At 39.2% G+C, this 18,792-nt stretch overlaps 1 protein-coding gene across 1 annotated transcript; it reads left to right on the top strand.

Moving 5' to 3' along the window:
* Positions 1-6,280: 6,280 nt before the first annotated feature.
* Positions 6,281-18,122, top strand: LOC139733730 (uncharacterized). The gene is made up of 4 exons (XM_071644540.1): positions 6,281-6,405; positions 10,419-10,515; positions 11,147-11,329; positions 18,033-18,122. Exons 1-4 carry the CDS (start codon positions 6,281-6,283, stop codon positions 18,120-18,122), a joined length of 495 nt encoding a protein of 164 aa, XP_071500641.1.
* Positions 18,123-18,792: the final 670 nt, after the last annotated feature.

Raw genomic sequence — 18,792 nt, 5'->3', positions numbered from 1 at the left:
CATGCTGTAAAGCATTTTTATTGGTAATCCAAAACATAGATACAGCCAGTGGGTATGTAAGGTAATTAGAGCAGCAGGTAGCAATGACAGAAGTTACCTTCAGTCATTGAGTGAATGTTACATGATAAATTTAATGGTAGAGGTTACCTTAAACCTTTAAAAGTAATGTTACATAAAGATCAGAGGGCCTTATGAGTCCTTTAACTCCCCAGGAGTCATTATTCACCCACTAATAAACACATTGCTGCTCATGATTCCTTGCAGTGCCCCTGTAATGCATCATTGATCTATCTTACCTCAACTTATGTCCAAGATTTACAACTGGGCCTTTTTTATTGCCCTGTGAATAGTGCAATATGAGGGTATGGATTGATATGATACTTTAGTGCATTCTGAATGTTATCACCATGTGGAATGATTGTATGTATTTCTGTCATACGCAATATTCTCCCTCACTTCATCTCAATTTCTGACTTCACTTATTTCATGTCAATGATTTGCATGTGGACCAATAGCTTCTATCACCATTTTCCTGATGTTTAGAATGGAAGAATTTAAACTATATTCCAGTATTCCATCACTTTGCTCACTTTTGCATTCAAACAAATTTGTTATCCTAAAGGGGCAGATAAAATCCTGTAATACAAGTAATAAATATGGAAATCACTGTCCAGACTGTACAATGCATGCTACCATGCTCTTCTTCAGTACGTGAAGGGGGGGGGGGGGTGATGTTCTAGCTACAGCTGTGATTTTTTATTTGTCTTCTGATAAGCCAACTGGAAGGGAATCATTGTGCAATGGTCTATGAATTACATGATTCATTAGGGAACATTACAATTTAAAGTGTATTTTGTATTTCCATATTGGTGATTGGGGCTTATCAATTTGTCATTCCATCTTCAGTTTTTTTTTCCTCTGCTTCTTCCTATCTATCATCATTTGTGTCACTTACTTGGTTACGTGTACATGTACTACTTCATTGTTTCTATTGTATGAATACTGTTTATTTATATTTGTTTGCATTGAGCACATAGTTCAGTTACATGTTAGTTTTGGATTGTCTACTGTGCATGACTTCTTTTCAACTTTGTGGTTTGTATTTGTATGGAACATGAATGACACATCACCTGTGTTTAGTAGGGATATCATTGGATTAATTATGGTGTCAAACACACGTCACTGCAACAAACACCTGTAGACAGATGAGCAGGAAGACGCGAACTGTGATTGGTGAATCTAAATAAATGACAAGAAATTTTGAAGCCATCTTATTATAGTGAAATCGTTTATCAATTTTTTTTTTCTTTCAGGGCAACGAGCTCACCAACCTGATTGGTCACTCTGACAGAGTCTTGAGCATTGCTATGGCAACAAATGGACAGGTGGTGACGGCCTCCATGGACTGCACGGTCAAAGTCTGGAGTCCTGAGGTAAGATATGCGATGTCCTTGTACCGTACTGATGGATGTTGTGTGACCTGAAGAGTTCGTTCTCAATAGTGTTGTCTGAGGTTGGCATTCCAGACAACGCTCTGCTGTTTAGTTGAAGGAGACCTCCGAATGATTTTCAGATTTTTACATTTGAACAATGATAAATTACTTATACTGAGTACAGAGTTTTAGAATTTGTAGTGATTGGGATGAGGAATAAGAATGTTTTCAGAATTTATAACAAATTGCAATGAACAAGGATGACATGGCAGCCTCACCATAAAAATGCATGAGTTGGGGCTCAAGGAAACAGAACAAAAGAAGAAGGTATGCATACATTCTACACAGGTGAAATTGTCAATCAAGCGGTATTGTGATGGAATTACACTGAAATATGTGAGGCTCCTATGTCATCAACATTGTTCAGTGTAACTACATGTAGTTTAATCCTAAAAGGGCCGGGGGGGCGGAATCCGCCCCCCCCCCCCTCGACGTTTCGCGCTATAATTCTGTTAACGCGAGAAGGCCTCGTCGCGAGGCTTCATGACTTTGTTTGTTCAAGTCTCGCGCAACTTTTGAGACCAAATTTGCGACGTCCGCGCATACTTTTGTGAAGCCACGCCCATTTTTATAACGGAATGTCGCCCCAAAACGTGTTTTGTGTACATTTCCTATGGAAAACAGTGCTCTGTCATGAAAGTCATAAAAACCTGATTATTTTTACAATTAATCACTTTCACTGATTAGTTTTGTGCTAATTATGATAGAAAAGTGGTCAGTGACAATTTCCAATGAAAAAACAAAGAAAAAACTAAAAAAAAAAAAGAAATTCTGAAAACAATAAAATACATAAGAATTGAAATGAATTTCGAAGTTTTTGTGATGTACAATTGTTGAATATGCTAAAACAGATTTACAGATCAAAAATTAGACTCTCAATGCTTTTTATTAGGCTAAAATATGATCTTGAGCTTAATTTGCATAATTAATTAGTTAAAATTAGAAATTGATTGTTTCAAAAAATCTTATGACACAATCTTGTAGATTATGACGCAGGTCTCACGCATGCAAAATTTCATCGCGATCGCACCACTGATGGGGGCGGAATCCATCCCCCCCCCCCCCCACAAATCTGTACATGGAGCTGTCGATTTATGTACTACATAATGTGAAATTATGAAAATCGTCGGGAATGCCCCTTTAAGCTCTGCTTAAAGCTGCCACCATATTCAACATAAAGGAATTACCTGTTCATTCCATGCAAGAAAAGGAAACTGTTGTCATCATGACAGTGATTTTCAGTGGCAACACTATGATAACATTTGCTTTAATGCACAGATGTTTGGCTATGCCACTCCACTAAAGTCTGTGGGGAGGGTCCATATTGGTGAAGGATCGTTTTATAAATACTCCGTGCTTGTACTACAGATATTTTCCAAAATTGATGAACAAAGGGAAATTAGGGTAGTGAGGATACTGTAGGTACAGTACAACAGAAAGAAAGAAAAATTCAGAAGCAAATTGTGTTGGAATAAAGACTGAGATGTTATGTGTTCTGTGTTTATCTCATACAGCTCAGCCCAGACTCTGTGCAGCACGGAGCCCACAATAGTGAGGTGACTTCAGTGGCTGTGTCAACCAAGACTAGCATGGCCCTATCAGCTAGCCGGTATGATGTCTTTATCAGAAATATCACTCACTTTTCTATCACGTGTTAGCTCACATCAGTCAAACAGCAAGCTTTAAATGAATCAAGCATGATAATGACAGCAATTCTGATATCAAGTGTGGTTGCCTGGTCACACTTTAAACCCAACTTTATCTATCATATATGGGAGTATTATTGTATCAAAGTGCAGAGTGTATAATACCAGAAGTCTAGAAATCAATTAGATGTACCAGTTGCTGTAAGTTTCAGTGTATTCTCACTAATTATCATTGTCTTACATATGGATGGGAAGTCTTGGCAGGATATTTATCAAATTCTTCTTTAACCATCAGCCACATATTTCCTTGTATGGGATTTGGTACATATGTGACCCGCTACAACAAAATGATCCTAAAGTCGGGTGAGGTCGATTATTTGAAAATTGCATGACAAAATTCCCTAATCTTTCTGCTTTAAATTGATATATAACACATCTTATGAAAATTATCGGCTGCGGAGATATCGATGTTTAAAAGAGAACATGTCGAGACGTATGGGAAATCCCTGTTTCGAGAAAAGCGCCCTAAAAGTTTTCCTTGCGACGCAATCACGATCAAGGGACACGCAAGTCAGTTTTCACCTCCGGACAATATAAGGTAAACCCTAGCAACCCCCGAAATGCTCATTCAAGCACAGCGTCGGCGGTCTCCTCACCGACCAATCAGTGACCAGGATGCCAGGAGAAGCGGCTGGGCATAGCTCACCCCGCCCGCACGCACCAGTCGACTTGGCAGTGTGCGAGCTTCACGCTTCGGTTAGCGGCAAGCAGCAAACTGACCAATGAGATCACTCCGGTCGTTGTTAGGGGCAGAGCCTATCTGTGGCACTCAATCCAAATTTTCAAACCGGTTTCTGCTTGGTTGAAACGCCAAAAACATGGCCCAGAAAAACGCTATTTTTTGGTCTTTCTTTTCATCATTTTGCTTCAAAATTTTGACAGATGATAGAAGACATGTCAGACTCCAATAATATGTCAAAATCAGAAAATCGTAAGTTTTGACCAGTTATGATGCTCTGACTTCAAACTCGATTTTCACGGCTTCGACCGTGCGCGACTTTAGGACCTTTTTGTTGTAGCGGGTCACATATGTATATCTGATGTATATCTTAATGCTGTCAAATATTCATCCAGTTTAGTGATTTTACTGTGCAGTGGCCATCTCATTATTCCCAGATGACCTGCTGAATGAGTACAGATTTACCTTGGTTCATTACCTTGGATTGGATTAGGCAGTAGCATTACTCCCATCGATTAAATGAACTGCACCTGACTGATATATACATAATCAAATTGAATACGTTTCACAGCTTTATTTCAAGGTAGCTCTAAACTGAACTTTGAGTGACCATATGTCCTGTAGTAATGACTCCAGTCCCTACCATGACTTATCATCATTCTAATCAACATGTATGAGAATAGTGTGATATGTTTTATTATAATACCTCCCTCCTGTGTTATCAACAACACCTGACAGGGATGGTATGATCTCTGTGTGGAAGATGCCCAACTCCTCGACACCATCAACAAGTCTGGCACCCATCCACTCCTGGAAGGTAATTAAAGGACAAGTTCACCTTCATTAACATAAGGATTGAGAGAATGTAGCAATATTAGTAGAACACATTTTAAAAATTCATAACTTTTGCATCGATTGTCCAATTTTCCTCAAACTTTCACTGATGTGTTCTACTAATATTGCTGCATTCTCTCAATCCTTATGTTTATGAAGGTGAACTTGTCCTTTAAAGAGCAATTCAGCCTCGAGTCAAGACTAGCACTGAGCACACTCAATCTTTAGGGGCGACCATGACACAGGCTTTGATTAAATCTCTCTAGCAGAAAGCCTGGCACATCAACTTTGATGGAGGAGCACAAATATTTAACAGCTACTTGCATAGCGTTCCCGTCATGATAATGAGATGATTGCTTTCTTTTTTACTTTCCTACTCCCTGCCCCTTCCCTTTCTAATTTGTAATCAAATTACTCTGTGAAATTCAATTCACAAATCAAACATCTTTGAATGCATTAATGTATAAAGTTATTAGTATCTTGATATGAAGAGTTCGATCACAAAAAATGGGTTATTAAAGTGCATTTTCAAACATTTTTAAAAATAAGTCCATCATCAGGATACAGTAGAATAAAACCTTTCCATTGATAGCTCACATGTTACATAACAAGGGATATTCTTAAACTTATAATTAAAAGTATGTCATATGTTCCTTTCATTCTCATTTTTAGCAGCTTGAATAACAGATATCTCAAAGTAAAAGAACAGAGTTAGCTCATTTCGTGATCAAGCTCCTCCTATGTTCTCTGTCTCCTGTCCTTGCCCCGTCCCAGGCATCTGAGAGCAGCTCAGCAAACTCTGTAGCCTTCGTCGGTAACCACAAATCCTTTGTGGTAGGCTCAGACGACGGCACCGTGACAAAGTGGCATATGGAGGAGCTGAAGGACTCGGAGGGGTCGTTCACTGTCGTGTGAGTATCAGGGAGTTGTCTCCTGAGAAACCTTTCCTCTTGGAATACTGGGAGGGCAGCATTGGTAGGGGGACGGTATGCCTAGGAGCTGCCTTATAGATATGTTGACGGGAAGCGACTGAACATTAAGAATTCTTTATGTGATATAAAGAAGTAAGTATTAAACATTGCCTTGAAGCTGGTCAGATTGCTATTAGACTTCCTGTAGGCCAGTGGGAAAGATAATTCTTCAGATCCGGTATCCCTTTTGATCGTAGTGTCTAGTTGTGCAAGTTTAGATACATTTTAAAACATTTAAAATGATTTCAAATCCTTTATAGTATAAAAACAGGGGAACATTAAACATTGACTTGAAGCTGGTCAGATTGCTTACTATCTGCAGGCTAGTGGAAAGATTATTCCTCAGATTTGGTACCACTTTTATCAAATTATCAAGATCCATAAGTCCAGATACAACTAATTAAAAGAAAAAATAGCGGAAGAAGGGGTAATGATGCAATGGATTGATATATTGCCTGTCTTCCATTCAATTAGTAAGAACATTTTGGGGGCATTTAGAGGTTTCACTAAGCTAATAGTTTGTTTGTTGTTGTTTTTTGCGTTCTGTATTGTAGGAAGGACCAGACATTATATCTGAACACCTGCAGTTTTCAGTCCATGCCAGCTCCAGTGACCTCTCTGTGTTACGATGACACCCATGACACGCTTTACATCGGCACCTGGGCCTCTGTCATCTCTCTGAGGAACTTGTCAAGTGGGAAGACCAAACAGAACACCCTCAGGTAGGCACACATCCTCCTTCATTTGGCAGAGAATCAGTTTTATTCTTGAATTGTTTTCTTAACTTTTGAATAGATTGTCAGTGTAAAGGATTATGGTATGAAAGGTAAACATGAAAGGTACAAATTGTAGCAAATCCAGAGATGCCAACTATTACGGATTTCCCGTAATTGTTACGGGAAATGATCACGATTACGGGAGTACGGAATGTCGCCTCAAAATTACGGTTTTTGGAAATTCCGATAATGCCCTATCGCCTATGCAGCAATTGCAATATACAATGTGTTGTACTAGCAGACTACACACTGTACATGTTTCATTCTCCAGCCGGCCCGCGTTGCCTGGTTGCCCGCATTTGTGTGTGTCGGTGTCTGTGTACTCGACGTGTGTGTTCGCATTATAGAAAAGTGTGCGCACACGCAATTCGCTGCTTGCGTACTTTGTACACCGAACGGAAATTCGCGCGCGTGAATCCCTGTCGCCTACGGACCCTGGATGTTTCCATCGATCGCCATGGGATCCCCATGTGTGGCCGGCCGGCTGGGGACCGGAGCGTGAGTACATATAATAGCTTAGCTACACACTGTAGCCAGCTGCCACTATAGTCAGTACCCTATTTCGTTTTGAGTCGGGGTAGAAGCGCTCCGTTGTGCAATGTCTGCTTCTTTTTCTCTACTTCTCCCATTTTTCCCTTGCCTCCCAAGTACGAAATGATTTTTAGAGTGTTGTGTGTGTTTTTTGTAACGTTATTGCATCATTTTTCTGCAAGGAAGAGGTGAGTTTCTGTTCGTGTACTGATGACGTGCACTGCAGTATGTGCAGGTGAAAAGCGTTCGAACTTTCTTTCCCGAGTATCGTGGAAACTCGATGTATTTCTAGGCCTATAAAAGGAGATCTCATGTAACAGAATACTTATAACAAACTATTTTCAGGTCAAAGTGAATTAATTTCCCTTGTTTTGTATCGTTTATTGACGATCTCAAGGATCTCGTCGTAATTTCCAATGTGTAGATCTATTTGATTTTCGCGTAGCTTTCGGTGCTGCAAACTTTTGCTAGGGCCTAATCTTACTACAAAAACGTATCGTTCTATTTCTGTTGTTTCTCACACCTCGTTTGGTACGATTTCTTCCATTTTATGTCACTTTATCCGTTCTCTTTATGCTTTGAAATATTTAAACGTAATTCTTTCAAGTGTCTCGCAATGTTATTTTCGTAACGGCGATTTCTCCGCTTTCGTGCAATACTTTTTCGAATCGAAGCGACGTGTGTTGTCTTTTCTAAATATTTGTGATGTTGGGAGGTGTTGATACTTTGTATTTGTTATACTTATTTATTTTCCTCGGTGTTTATCTCGAGGGACTATGCGTGTTTCTTAATGTTAATAGGAAAAGGCTAAAATGACATGAGTGATGTCTGATGGTGATGATGAAAACCGTATGCTGGTACAAAAAGACGTCTTACTGTGAATGCTGAGCGTACGTGCCGTTCGTTTTATTTCACTTTCCCTCTTATTCTTCTTTCCCCCTTACTCTTCTTTCCCCTCCAAAGAATGATAAAAAAAAAGAAATTACATACACCTCACAACAAAAAGATCCACGCTCTACCAACCTTCGTAAAGTTAAATCTAAATGTTCAATATCAGCAAAGAATAAGGGGAAAGCACGAATGACAATAAATTAGAGCGAAGAGATTGTGAAATACTGAATACACGCAGTCTCTTCGGCTCGAAGAAACTGGACACCCACCCGGCCTCTCCCCTTGTGGAAATTTCCACAAAAACAGGTGCCACACCCAGGTGCGTGCCAGACGAAAGAATGCGCGCACTGGAATAAACAGCGTGTTAGTATCCTGGAAATATCGATGGAAGAACCAGCTCATTAGTTGAATTAAAGGAATCATTGCAAAGATATCGTGATTCTATATCCTTTCTTGTGGCGCATAGTAGGAAACATCAAACAGTCGAATATATTGTACTTAATCGAATATCTTATGTTCCCTGAACAATAAAAAAGGATCGATTAATCAGTCAATTAAAAATGCAATCACGGAAATACTTAGGTCTCGTATGCCCAGACAAATTCAAGATTAGGTCCAATGAGATGCAGTCATCACCTGGTTAGACAGCAAAATCATGACAATTAATTTCAGTTCACGCTCATCATAGCTGCTTATTACTTTTCAAAGTTTTGGCTATCAACATTCGTGTTTTTTTTTTTTTTTTTTTTGTTTTATATGTTTTTCCTCGTGAAAGACGTAATGACTTTTTCGTATCGAATTTAAACTCCATGTTTACCGTAAACAAGCCATTCAGCTCAGCTATGGCGCATTCGATCCATCGAACTTGCAGTAACCTCTTAGGCAGGAGCACATGGGTCTTTCCTTTAAACTTGAAAGTGAAACCACGTGTTTGCACATTGGCGCAACCACACACAGCGCGGCATTTTTGCGATCATCTACAGCAGAGTTTCCGATTCCAGTCAGGGTAAAAGAAATTGGAATACTTCGGAAAATACTGATGTTTAAAATCCAGTAAAATGAAAAAGCCTGAAAACAACGCATGATTATGTTTTATAGTAAACAATAGTTGGAAACACCGAAGAGAGTTTTGCATTCGCTCACACAAAAGCTTTCTTGAGAAGATGAAAGGTTCCCCCTCCCCTGCTAGATAGTGGAAGCTTCCATAACCAGCCCAGCAAGTTTCTGGAGGTACATACATGCACTTGTACACATGCATTGCGCGAGAAAGCAATCAATCAACGCTGAACATTGCGTAGTTTGGATTCTTTATCGTGCTGGTGTCCAGCTCGATACTTCGGCATGTGTCGTAATGTTTTGTTTAGAGCCTGTAGGCCTCAAAAGTCGACGAGTTTTATTCAAAATAGCAAAAAGAGGGAGATGGAGAAATTACGGATTCAGGTGGAAAAATACGGATTTTGGAGCTGCTGAGTCCGGATTTGTGCTTCCAAAGGTTGGCATCTCTGCAAATCATAAAGGTGTATAATTGAGCAAAAGGTATAGTTGTGTTACTGCCTCATTACAATCGTGCAGCTTAGATGTAACAAAAAAAAAAAATGTTGTTTGGTGATATCATTAGAATATTATCAATAGAAGAGCCTAAGATTTTAACGTTTTTGTTAATTAGTTTTTGTTTCAGTATGATATTCTTTTAAGTGATTGCCATATGTGACCGTGCACCTCAAAACGAACATAAAGTCGCACACACTGATTTTGCGTGAGGACTGAAAATAAGTGAAATGGGTCAACCTAGCCGAACTTGACTTTTTCATATTTTCTGGAAGAGCGGGTCTTCTTTTACATTATGCTAAAATTTGGTATCATAAAACGGGCAGGAAAGTGTGTTTTTTTAGCAGTTTATCTCGAACATTTTTGGTAGAATAATGTGATTAGGTGTGTCGTTAGAATCCCTTTTTCATTTCTGAAAAACCTTGTCCACACTCTTCACTTTCAACTCTAATAACTTTTGAAAGGATAGTGCTACTGCTTTGAAAGTTGGCATTAATTATGGGCAGAATGTGTTAATGAGGCATGCTTAATTTCAGTTTAATCTGATAATCCCTTCATTGTTGTTACTCTGGTGGTTTACTTCCTGTTTTTTGTCCCATTCATCGCACAGCCAGCACGGTTTGTTAAAGATTAAGCACTTGAATAGACACTGTACTTCAGAGCCTCTTTTCTCAGTTCACACTTTTCCTGAGTTTGTGCTTTCTTTCCAACATTTAGATAGGTTAGGAGAGTCCATTTGATTTGAGTTATACATCATTTTAAAGCTTAAAGTCTGCTCTTTCAGAATATGGTCTTAACTAAAAATTCATGTCTGGCAACTTTTTGTTTGTTTTGAGGTGCAGGGTCACATATAATAGTTATGAGGGAAAAAGATTTTTTTTTTTTTTTAGAAGGGGTAGCAAGAAATCACTTCTGATTGCACTTGGGAAAGTTTTTGAACCATGCACCCATGACTTAGAATTCACCCCTCTCTCCTCATGCCCCTGCAGGCTACCAGACTGGGTCCTGGATGTACAGCTGGCCAAGGACAAGGGTGTGGTTGCCTCGCTAGCCAACAGCTCTGTGGCCTACTGCAAGATTGTGGAGGTAGGTTCAGGGTTCAAATCTTGAATGCAATCTTCAACCAGTAATTTAAAACTAGAAATTTTTGTTTGCATGAAATTATTGTGACTTTCCCCTGAGAAACCAGGATTTATGAAAGTAAAATGCAAGCAAAAACTTTTTCTACACAATGCATGGAATGCCAGTGGCAATTTGTGAAAGTTTAATACCGTCAAAAAAGGCCGTCAGCTCCAATTTGTGAAAATTTCATTCTGCGAATGTTTCTCGTTTTACAGTAGTAAGCATGCAAGGTAGATATTATCTGGAGTGGGTGACCCTAAACAAGCTCATACAAATTACCTGTTGACTTTCAGAAAGTGAAATAACTTTCACATTTGGCATATTACAATTTTTGCTATTTGTTTATTTCATTAATGATAGACAAAGAGATAGAAACTGACATGAGAACAAACATGAAAATAATACTGACAATATTAATCTATCCAGTACTGTACATGTTCAATGTTCTCTTTACTCAGAGCTTACATGAGTAGATATGAATACACAAATGTTGACATTTATGATCTGTGGTTGGCAAGAAACAGCTTGTCAATGTTTTTGTGGAATTTCTCTGGTCAATATTGTTCATAAAGCGGATCGATTTCTGTTCCTACAGAAACGTGTGACAACTGTGGACATCCCAGGCACTTTCCCTCACCCGTCAGATCCTTGGCAATATTCTCTGACCCTTGCCCCTCCCGAACTGAAGAGCGCCCCCAACGGTGCTTTCCTGACAGGAAATTCTCATGGATCTATGATGACAGTGACTGAAGATGAGGAAACCAGCCTAGCACAGAAGGTAAGAATGGGAAGACTGAAATATTGATGTTTTAGCCTGAACTGCTTGGGGAGCATGTGTTTCATGTAAAGCTACATGTATATTTCTGTAAAAGTGGACATTTTTCGTGTGAATAATTTTTCATGCTTGGCTGAGGAAGATGAATTTCATATCTTTTCAATTCCATGGAACCAAAACATTAAATAGTGTTGCACATGACAAACAAAAATATTTGTGTGCTTTTGATTTCTTGCTAGTTTCAGTTCATGTCAAATGCATGAACATTTTCCACTTTTACAGTATTCGGTATACATGAGGACATAAAACATTATCTATAGATTCTTTCACAATTTATTGTGATTTGAGCGAGACTACCACAGCTGAAATTTGTAAAGGTAAAGCTAGTAACACCTTTTAACCCAACGTAAATGCCAGGAGATGATGCTATGCAGCATGAATTGATTTACTTGTGGAAAAATTCAAATTGTAATAATAAGGAAGTTATTTACATCAGTAGTAGTAATAGTTCTATGGCTTGTTTGTCAGTGATTAGAAATTAGTACTAAACGTTCATGTTAACCCGTTGAGGACGAGTCCCAAGTATACTTGGGCAGGTGTCTATGGGAAATGCGTGTTGTAGCAAAATCAGTCCGTCCTCAATGGGTTAAAGTACTGTAAACATGGAATACATGGCACTGTCAACATTCTTTGGCAGAGTCAAATTTACAGGAAAAGCAGATCATTGAAATGACCCCCCCCCCTTTTTTTCTTGTGTGTTGTGTGTGTGTGTGTGTGTGTGTGTGTGTGTGTGTGTGTGTGTGTGTGTGTGTGTGTGTGTGCGTGTGCGTGTGTGTGTGTGTGTGCGCGTGTGTGTGTGCGCATGAGCATGTTTTAGCATGGAACAAACGCATGCCTGCATTGTAGAACACTTCACTGACATGCACATATGTACATTTTGTGGTTCTGCGATGTGTAGATCAGATATGAAACAAACAGCCCTCCAAAATCATTTTGCTCAGCTGAGGGCAGAAGATTTGTTGCACAAAACTTCAATCTGGACAGGATTGTAAAGAGGAAAGGATTGAGTTTCAAACAACTTTCATCCTTTCACTCACTGATAATGCCCCGTGTCCTCCGGCCGTTACACCTCTCAGTCTAGGCTCTGCTATCCCCAAGGGTGGGCGTTTCTCCAGTCTCCCATTTCAACCGCAAAACAGACTCAAACTGTAAAGACAGCAACCTTCTTCCAAAGCCTGTGTAAACTTGAGTCAGAGAGCTGTAGGAAAGGCTTGTTGTGGTTCCGAGTGCACATTTCAGCACCTAAAAGGCGGTAGCAGTCCCAGGCTTGGAAGCCAGAGGGAAGGCCTATCACGTCATACGACCGTGCCATTCCAAATTCACCCAGGGTAACACAATAACAGTTTGTTGTAGAGTGTATTGTCTTTCACCAGGGATGTGCTTTTGACTGCTGGCTGCCTGTCACATGAAAGATAACTCGACTAGATTTCATAGATAATCACACAGTAATATGCCATTTCTCTTTTTATTTCAAACTGAAGCATGAAATTGAATATCTTTCCATATATGAGCCGCTTTAATTCTACAAATGGGGTTGTGCATGATGGTCTAAGCCCATGTTAATTGGACTATGCCTTCAAAGTTTAAATGACAGAATGATGCTGTGATCAAATACGAATTCTGTGCAGAAGTTAGATAAGTCTAGAGTTCCAAACAGGGGAAGAATTTTCTCTTACCCTACTTCTATTACTTTGACTTCATTCCTAGGCTTTTGGTAAGGAGAATGATTTTGTCTAACAAGTTGATCCCTGCACTCAATAGTCTCTACATCATAATTTTGTGAGTAAATTCTTTTACGAAATCATGAACATTATATAGATGATTTGATCACAATCAAAATCACAGTTGTGTGTGTCATAGATTTGCTTTCATCACTTAGTAATTTAACCAAAAAAAAGTGCTGCAAAAAAAAAAGAAAAAAAGAAATGTGGCCAGCACTTTCCAGTGTTAATGGTATGCCAGTATGAGCAATGGCTTACATTGATATTTTCAGTTATTCAAGTGTTTGAATTGAAGCAGTTCCTGCTCGTAGAGTTGGAGAAAAATGTCAATTTTGGCAGTGTTTGGGTGGAGTGTAAACCAAGATGTTTGTGTGGAGTAATTTGAGGCTGGAGGAGGTGCCTTCCAGCTCCCGGCAGGGTTTGTGGTGGTGTCAGAATGCAGTTATCTGCATCACATGAGGGAATGTTGTCAGGCTCTCTCCACCGGTGATGACAGACCAGGAATGACATCTGGGAGGGAATGTGCCTTTAAGAGAAAGCCGTGCACAGGATGGGTATCAATGACCCACAGATACAGACCTCCCTGTGAAGAGATAACCCCCCCCCCCCCCCCCCCCATACATCCTTCATCCAGTCAGGATGTCGTCCCTGACAACAAATTTCCTGAGTTGACAATATCTCTCTTCATGATCTCACCCCTCCAGTGCCAGGGCTAAAGATTGGGTTACAGGAGCAAGGGCGTAAATTATTTTTGTTTTATGTACATATATCGCTATTATATTGAGGGTTTTTGAGAGTTATTGAACCTCCCTTGCTGTAGGCCCCCATCACTTTATACTTTCTTACCAGCTGCATCCTTTGTAGTGAAGTTTCCCACCCCCTTCCCCCACCTTTGACAATCCCCCATTCTTGCCTCTCTTTCCTCTCCCAACCTCCAGACATCTATTTCATCTTCCATCCATTTTCAGAAGTTTATATGTACCAAAAATAATTTCTTCATCATATCTGCCCTTTTATCTGTCACCTTGTAGGGATCTATGTCAATTTTTTAGCATACCCATTTATTCTTGTCTAACCTGTATCTTTCTGTACCAAATACATGTTTAATTTCCCTTGTTTTTATTAATTTCTTGTCTTCTATTTTATACATGCTCATTGTTTGTCCTCTCACCTTTACTTATTGAAAAATCATCCGTGACTTTAAAAATTCCATGAGGTGTTCCCTGTGTGCTTATTTCTCCCTCTTTTTCTTTTAAAATCTTTTAAAGAACCTGCAGGATGCGCTGTTGTTTTCTTCATTGTCTTAGTCATCCTTGATATTCCCTTCTAGATAATACCATAGATCTTAAATATTATTTTAGATGTACTACCAGTTCCTGCCCATTTTCAAGTTTTTCCTAGTAGTATGCCATCCAGTTTTCCTCAGTTTATCTAATCTAATTTCACAAGGGATTATGACATGTTCATGATAATTATAGTACCTGGTTCATTAGCTGATAGGGAACACATTTACATGTATTGACAATGATCACCCACCCCCCCCCCCCCCAAAAAAAAAAAAAAAAAAAGAAGAAGAAGGTATATAGGCCCCAGTCAATTATTGAAAATCATCTCAGATGGAATACATTGTAATAGGTTGAACAAGTTTACATTATGCATGTCAATATTGTGGTTTCAACACCACATGTTTGCCTTACCTGAAGTTGATATCTCTTTTCTCTCTCTCTCTCTCTCCTCCTCCTCCTCCTACTCTCTTCATTGTTTTTTTGTTGTTGTTGTTGTTGTTGCTCGTCTGTTATCAATTCTTTCTGTTTTCTCTGTCAGATTATCTTTTGGGGTTTCTTTTTCTCTTATAGTCCCCTTTTTTATCTTTCTCTTTTGTGTTATTTTAAGTAGAATAGCCTTTGATAAAAATTAATCGAACTGTGTAATGAATAAGATGTGCATTCATCGGTAGAATAATATGATATTATATTCTGTCTAAAAGATGTACCCAAATTTGAAGACAAAGTAATACTCTGTCCAAGTATATTCTTCTGGTGATATTTTACTGGTTATTGATTTGAAGGAGGCTTTTGTTGTTGCTAGGCAACAGTTGCTGCGGTAGCCCCTGTCCAAGGAGGAAGTTTGAAGAGGCTCATATAATCACCTCCAGGGAACAAGAGAGATTGAGTGGCAAAGTCCAATGAGATATTTGATATGCCCAGAATTAGATATGACTGCTATGGGATCAAATGCCTATCAAATGAGATTGAAAGGATAAGGCATGGCATGTGCAATGATTCTATTGGCAGTCTTCTGAAACTCTTTGACATTTATTTATTTATGTGGATTTAGCATCTTATGGGGTGCATCATAGGTCAAATTTTGTTCCAGTTCGCATGTTTTGCCAGCATCGCAATACATTTTGCTTCCTGGCTGTTTCTGTTGCTTGTTGCATCTGGGTACAAATTTTTTGCACTGAACATCACTTAATCTTTCATATGGCTTTATCGTGAGATGTTCAGAAGTATGAATTATTGCACTAAGATTGTCCCAAGACAAATGTCTTTTGTCTTCTATTATGTCAACTGAACAAAGAAAAGGATTTGTTTGAGAGGGAAAAATAAAGTACCGGTATTTTACATTAGTAACATCTGCAACTAATTTAACAACAGCGAATAGTGCCCACAAGCACTCAGTGATTAAATAGTTTGCAATTCTGTACAGTGAAAGAACCCATCTCATAACTCTTGAGTTATGTCTGTGCACGTAGTGTAATGACTAGATTATTCCTAGGGACTGACAGATAAAAATTTTGCAGAATACAATGCAAGAAATTAAAAACTATTGATGTGTATCATATTCATCTATATGTATAATAACAAATTAGGCCTACTAATTTTGTGAGGAAGAAAATGGCAAATTGATTTTTTGCCTGTGGGGATTAGCTTTTGTAGGATCTGCTTCCTGGGATGTTTTTCATAGCTTGGAGACATGATGAGATTATCAGTGTTTAATCAATTAGATGATGTCTCCCATCGGGCAATATCCACAAATATCACGTTTCATGACTGTGATTTGATTGCTTTTAATTTCAGTAATTTGGTTCGAGGCTTTGATGAAAGATGAAACTGTCTTTCATCATAAATTACGTACATGACGAAAAACAAAAAGGGGATTGTATTGCAGACATTGAGCATGCATAAATTCTAGATGAATATGGAACTCCAAGATGAAATTTTACATCTGTTGTTGTTCAGTTTGTTTGATGATTTGTTGTTGTTGTTGTTGTTGTTGTTGATAACTTAAATCTAATTTATGAAATCTTGTTTGGTTACATATGATGAAAGAATTAAACGTCGAAAAAACTTATGCGAACAGAAAGAATTATTATTTGCAATAGAAAACATGATCAACCCCATGTGCAACACACAGAGGCACAGGTGGGACTATGAGAGCTGAGTGTTTGTGGAGGGGAGACCTCATTCTCCCTCACCCAGGAGTAGGAAGCAACTGCACACCCTTATCACTCCACCTCCAATTACCAGCTCCACTTTATGCCCTGTCGGCTCTCAAGGACCCATGAGATATAATTTGTATGTTCCTCTCTGAAAATATCATCCCTTAAAGGTCTACTTTACTACTCCAGTAACCTTCTCCCTCCAAAGTTCCACCCCTCCCCACCTAAACTCCCTCCTATAAAGTACAATCAGCACCCTTAGCCGTCCCACCTGCTCTCTGGCGAGTGTCTTGGCGTCAGAGAGGCAGGGTCCATTTGCTGCCGTTAGGATTCATTGGTCCTGTGGGAAGGAGATAAGGGTCCAGCTCTTGGGGGGGGGGGGGGGGGGGGGTAAACTTTGTGAAGTGATGTCAGAGTCGCAGCAGGTGCTCCGGTTTAAGACTACCTTAAGTGAGATGCCCGTGGACTTGGGAGAGGAAACAACACTGATGCTATCACCTGCTGGCTCCAACTAGACCCCCGTTTAGGTCTGCATACCTCAGTTTGGATGCACCTAGCTTCAAGGAGGCAGATATGATGGAGAAATTTGGTTTTTAGCGATAAGACTTGCTAACGTCAGTGATTCCTCGTTTGACAGTCTGGTGAGGAATGAATAATATCATTGGATTCTAATAGATGTTGACCCGAATTTCACTCGAGCAAAAGTGATAAGAATCTTATCATAAGTTTGAAGGAAATGAGCTGAAATTTTGAATCAAGGCAAAATCTGTCCTGTGATTTGTTGATGAATTACACCTAGTTTCGGCTGATACTTTTAAAATTGGGTGTTCATCTGCATTTCCTGCATATAGTCCTTTACATCAAATGAAAGAAATCTATCCTCTGTAGATATGATATATATCAATCCAGTCTTGACTATTTATTCACAGAGGGGAAAAAAAAATCACAAGATTCATTTTCAAGTTAGTGCCGATTTTAGTTGTGATTCAGACAAAATTTCTCTCTAGGTATGTAGCTACCCTAGTGGATAAATGTTGTTATGTTTATGATGACACATTAATATTTCTTTATGAGCTCCACTTTTTTAGTTTGTGTCATGTTGATTTAATGACTCATTCTTCCACCAAAAAGACAGTTTGATAGCACGGGTCAGCTGCTGCAAGAATCAGTTTTGAGCGTGGCAGTGTTTGTTCAGCTGCCGTAGAAGAAAGACTGACGACATAGACTGCAAGCTACGGAAGCAATGTCTTGGTTTGGAGTCTTTATTTTCATGGAAACCAATGTGACTGAGATCACAGTAGATAATGCTGCTGCGGTGGTGTTTGGGAGATTCTATTTGAGGGCATTGTAGGGACACAGAGTAAATCCTAGTGTGGATGTGAATTTAGCATGGAGTAATCCAGGCTGGATTCCCAACGAACAGGAAGCAACGTGTTTTGTCTGTGCGTGACCATCATGTGTGACTGCCATGTCTCTCTTGAAGGTGGAGGAGAAGGAGAATGAAGAAGAGAAGGAGGAGGAGGAAGAGGAGGATGTTCTAAATATAACTCAACGCACGAGGATCTCTTACTAAGTTACTGTGATATGCATGTTTCACTTTACTGTCTTGGGAGAAAAAAAAAAAAACGTTTTGTTGTCTAGTTTGATCATTCACTTTGTTCTTCCCCCCTCTCCCTCTCTCATACTCTGATATACAGACAGACACCCAGACACACACACACTCAATCAGACTCACAATAGACCGCCTCATCTCTGATTCTCTTCCAAACAAAGGTCCACTGAATCATCCTTGTTGATCAAATCAATTACGTGATTACCTTATTACCTGCCTTCTCGCATTTTGGCAGTAGGGAGTGAGAAGTGTTTATAAATAAACTGGGATGCAATCGCTGGTGGCCACAAACCTACGTGATAGTGATTGATGATCTTGTTGTGTGCTCTGAACTTTCTTGATGGACAGTAATGCATTCTGCAACTTATGACCATTTCTGCATTTTGAGCTAGTTCATATAGTCAAGCTGTTTAGTTTCAGAAAGCCACCAGCAATGGTTCATGGTTGTGCAGAAGACATCGTAGAACATACAAATAAGATGCAAATTTGCAGATTGTTCACAGTATTTGATAATAAACTGTATAATTTTTAGCAAAGAAAAAATGCAAATTGGAACATTTGTTCTCTTGTCGTGTTGCCGGTTATTTGGAGCAGTGCAATAGCTTGCTTGCCTTCTGCATTACCATCTATA

The sequence above is a fragment of the Diadema antillarum genome, unplaced genomic scaffold (genome assembly GCF_040938485.1).
Source record: "Diadema antillarum isolate AM-2024a unplaced genomic scaffold, OU_Dant_1.0 seq00000488_RagTag, whole genome shotgun sequence".
Taxonomy (NCBI): domain Eukaryota; kingdom Metazoa; phylum Echinodermata; class Echinoidea; order Diadematoida; family Diadematidae; genus Diadema; species Diadema antillarum.
The sequence above is the reverse complement of the archived record's forward strand: the minus strand, read 5'-3'. Positions and strand labels throughout refer to the sequence as shown.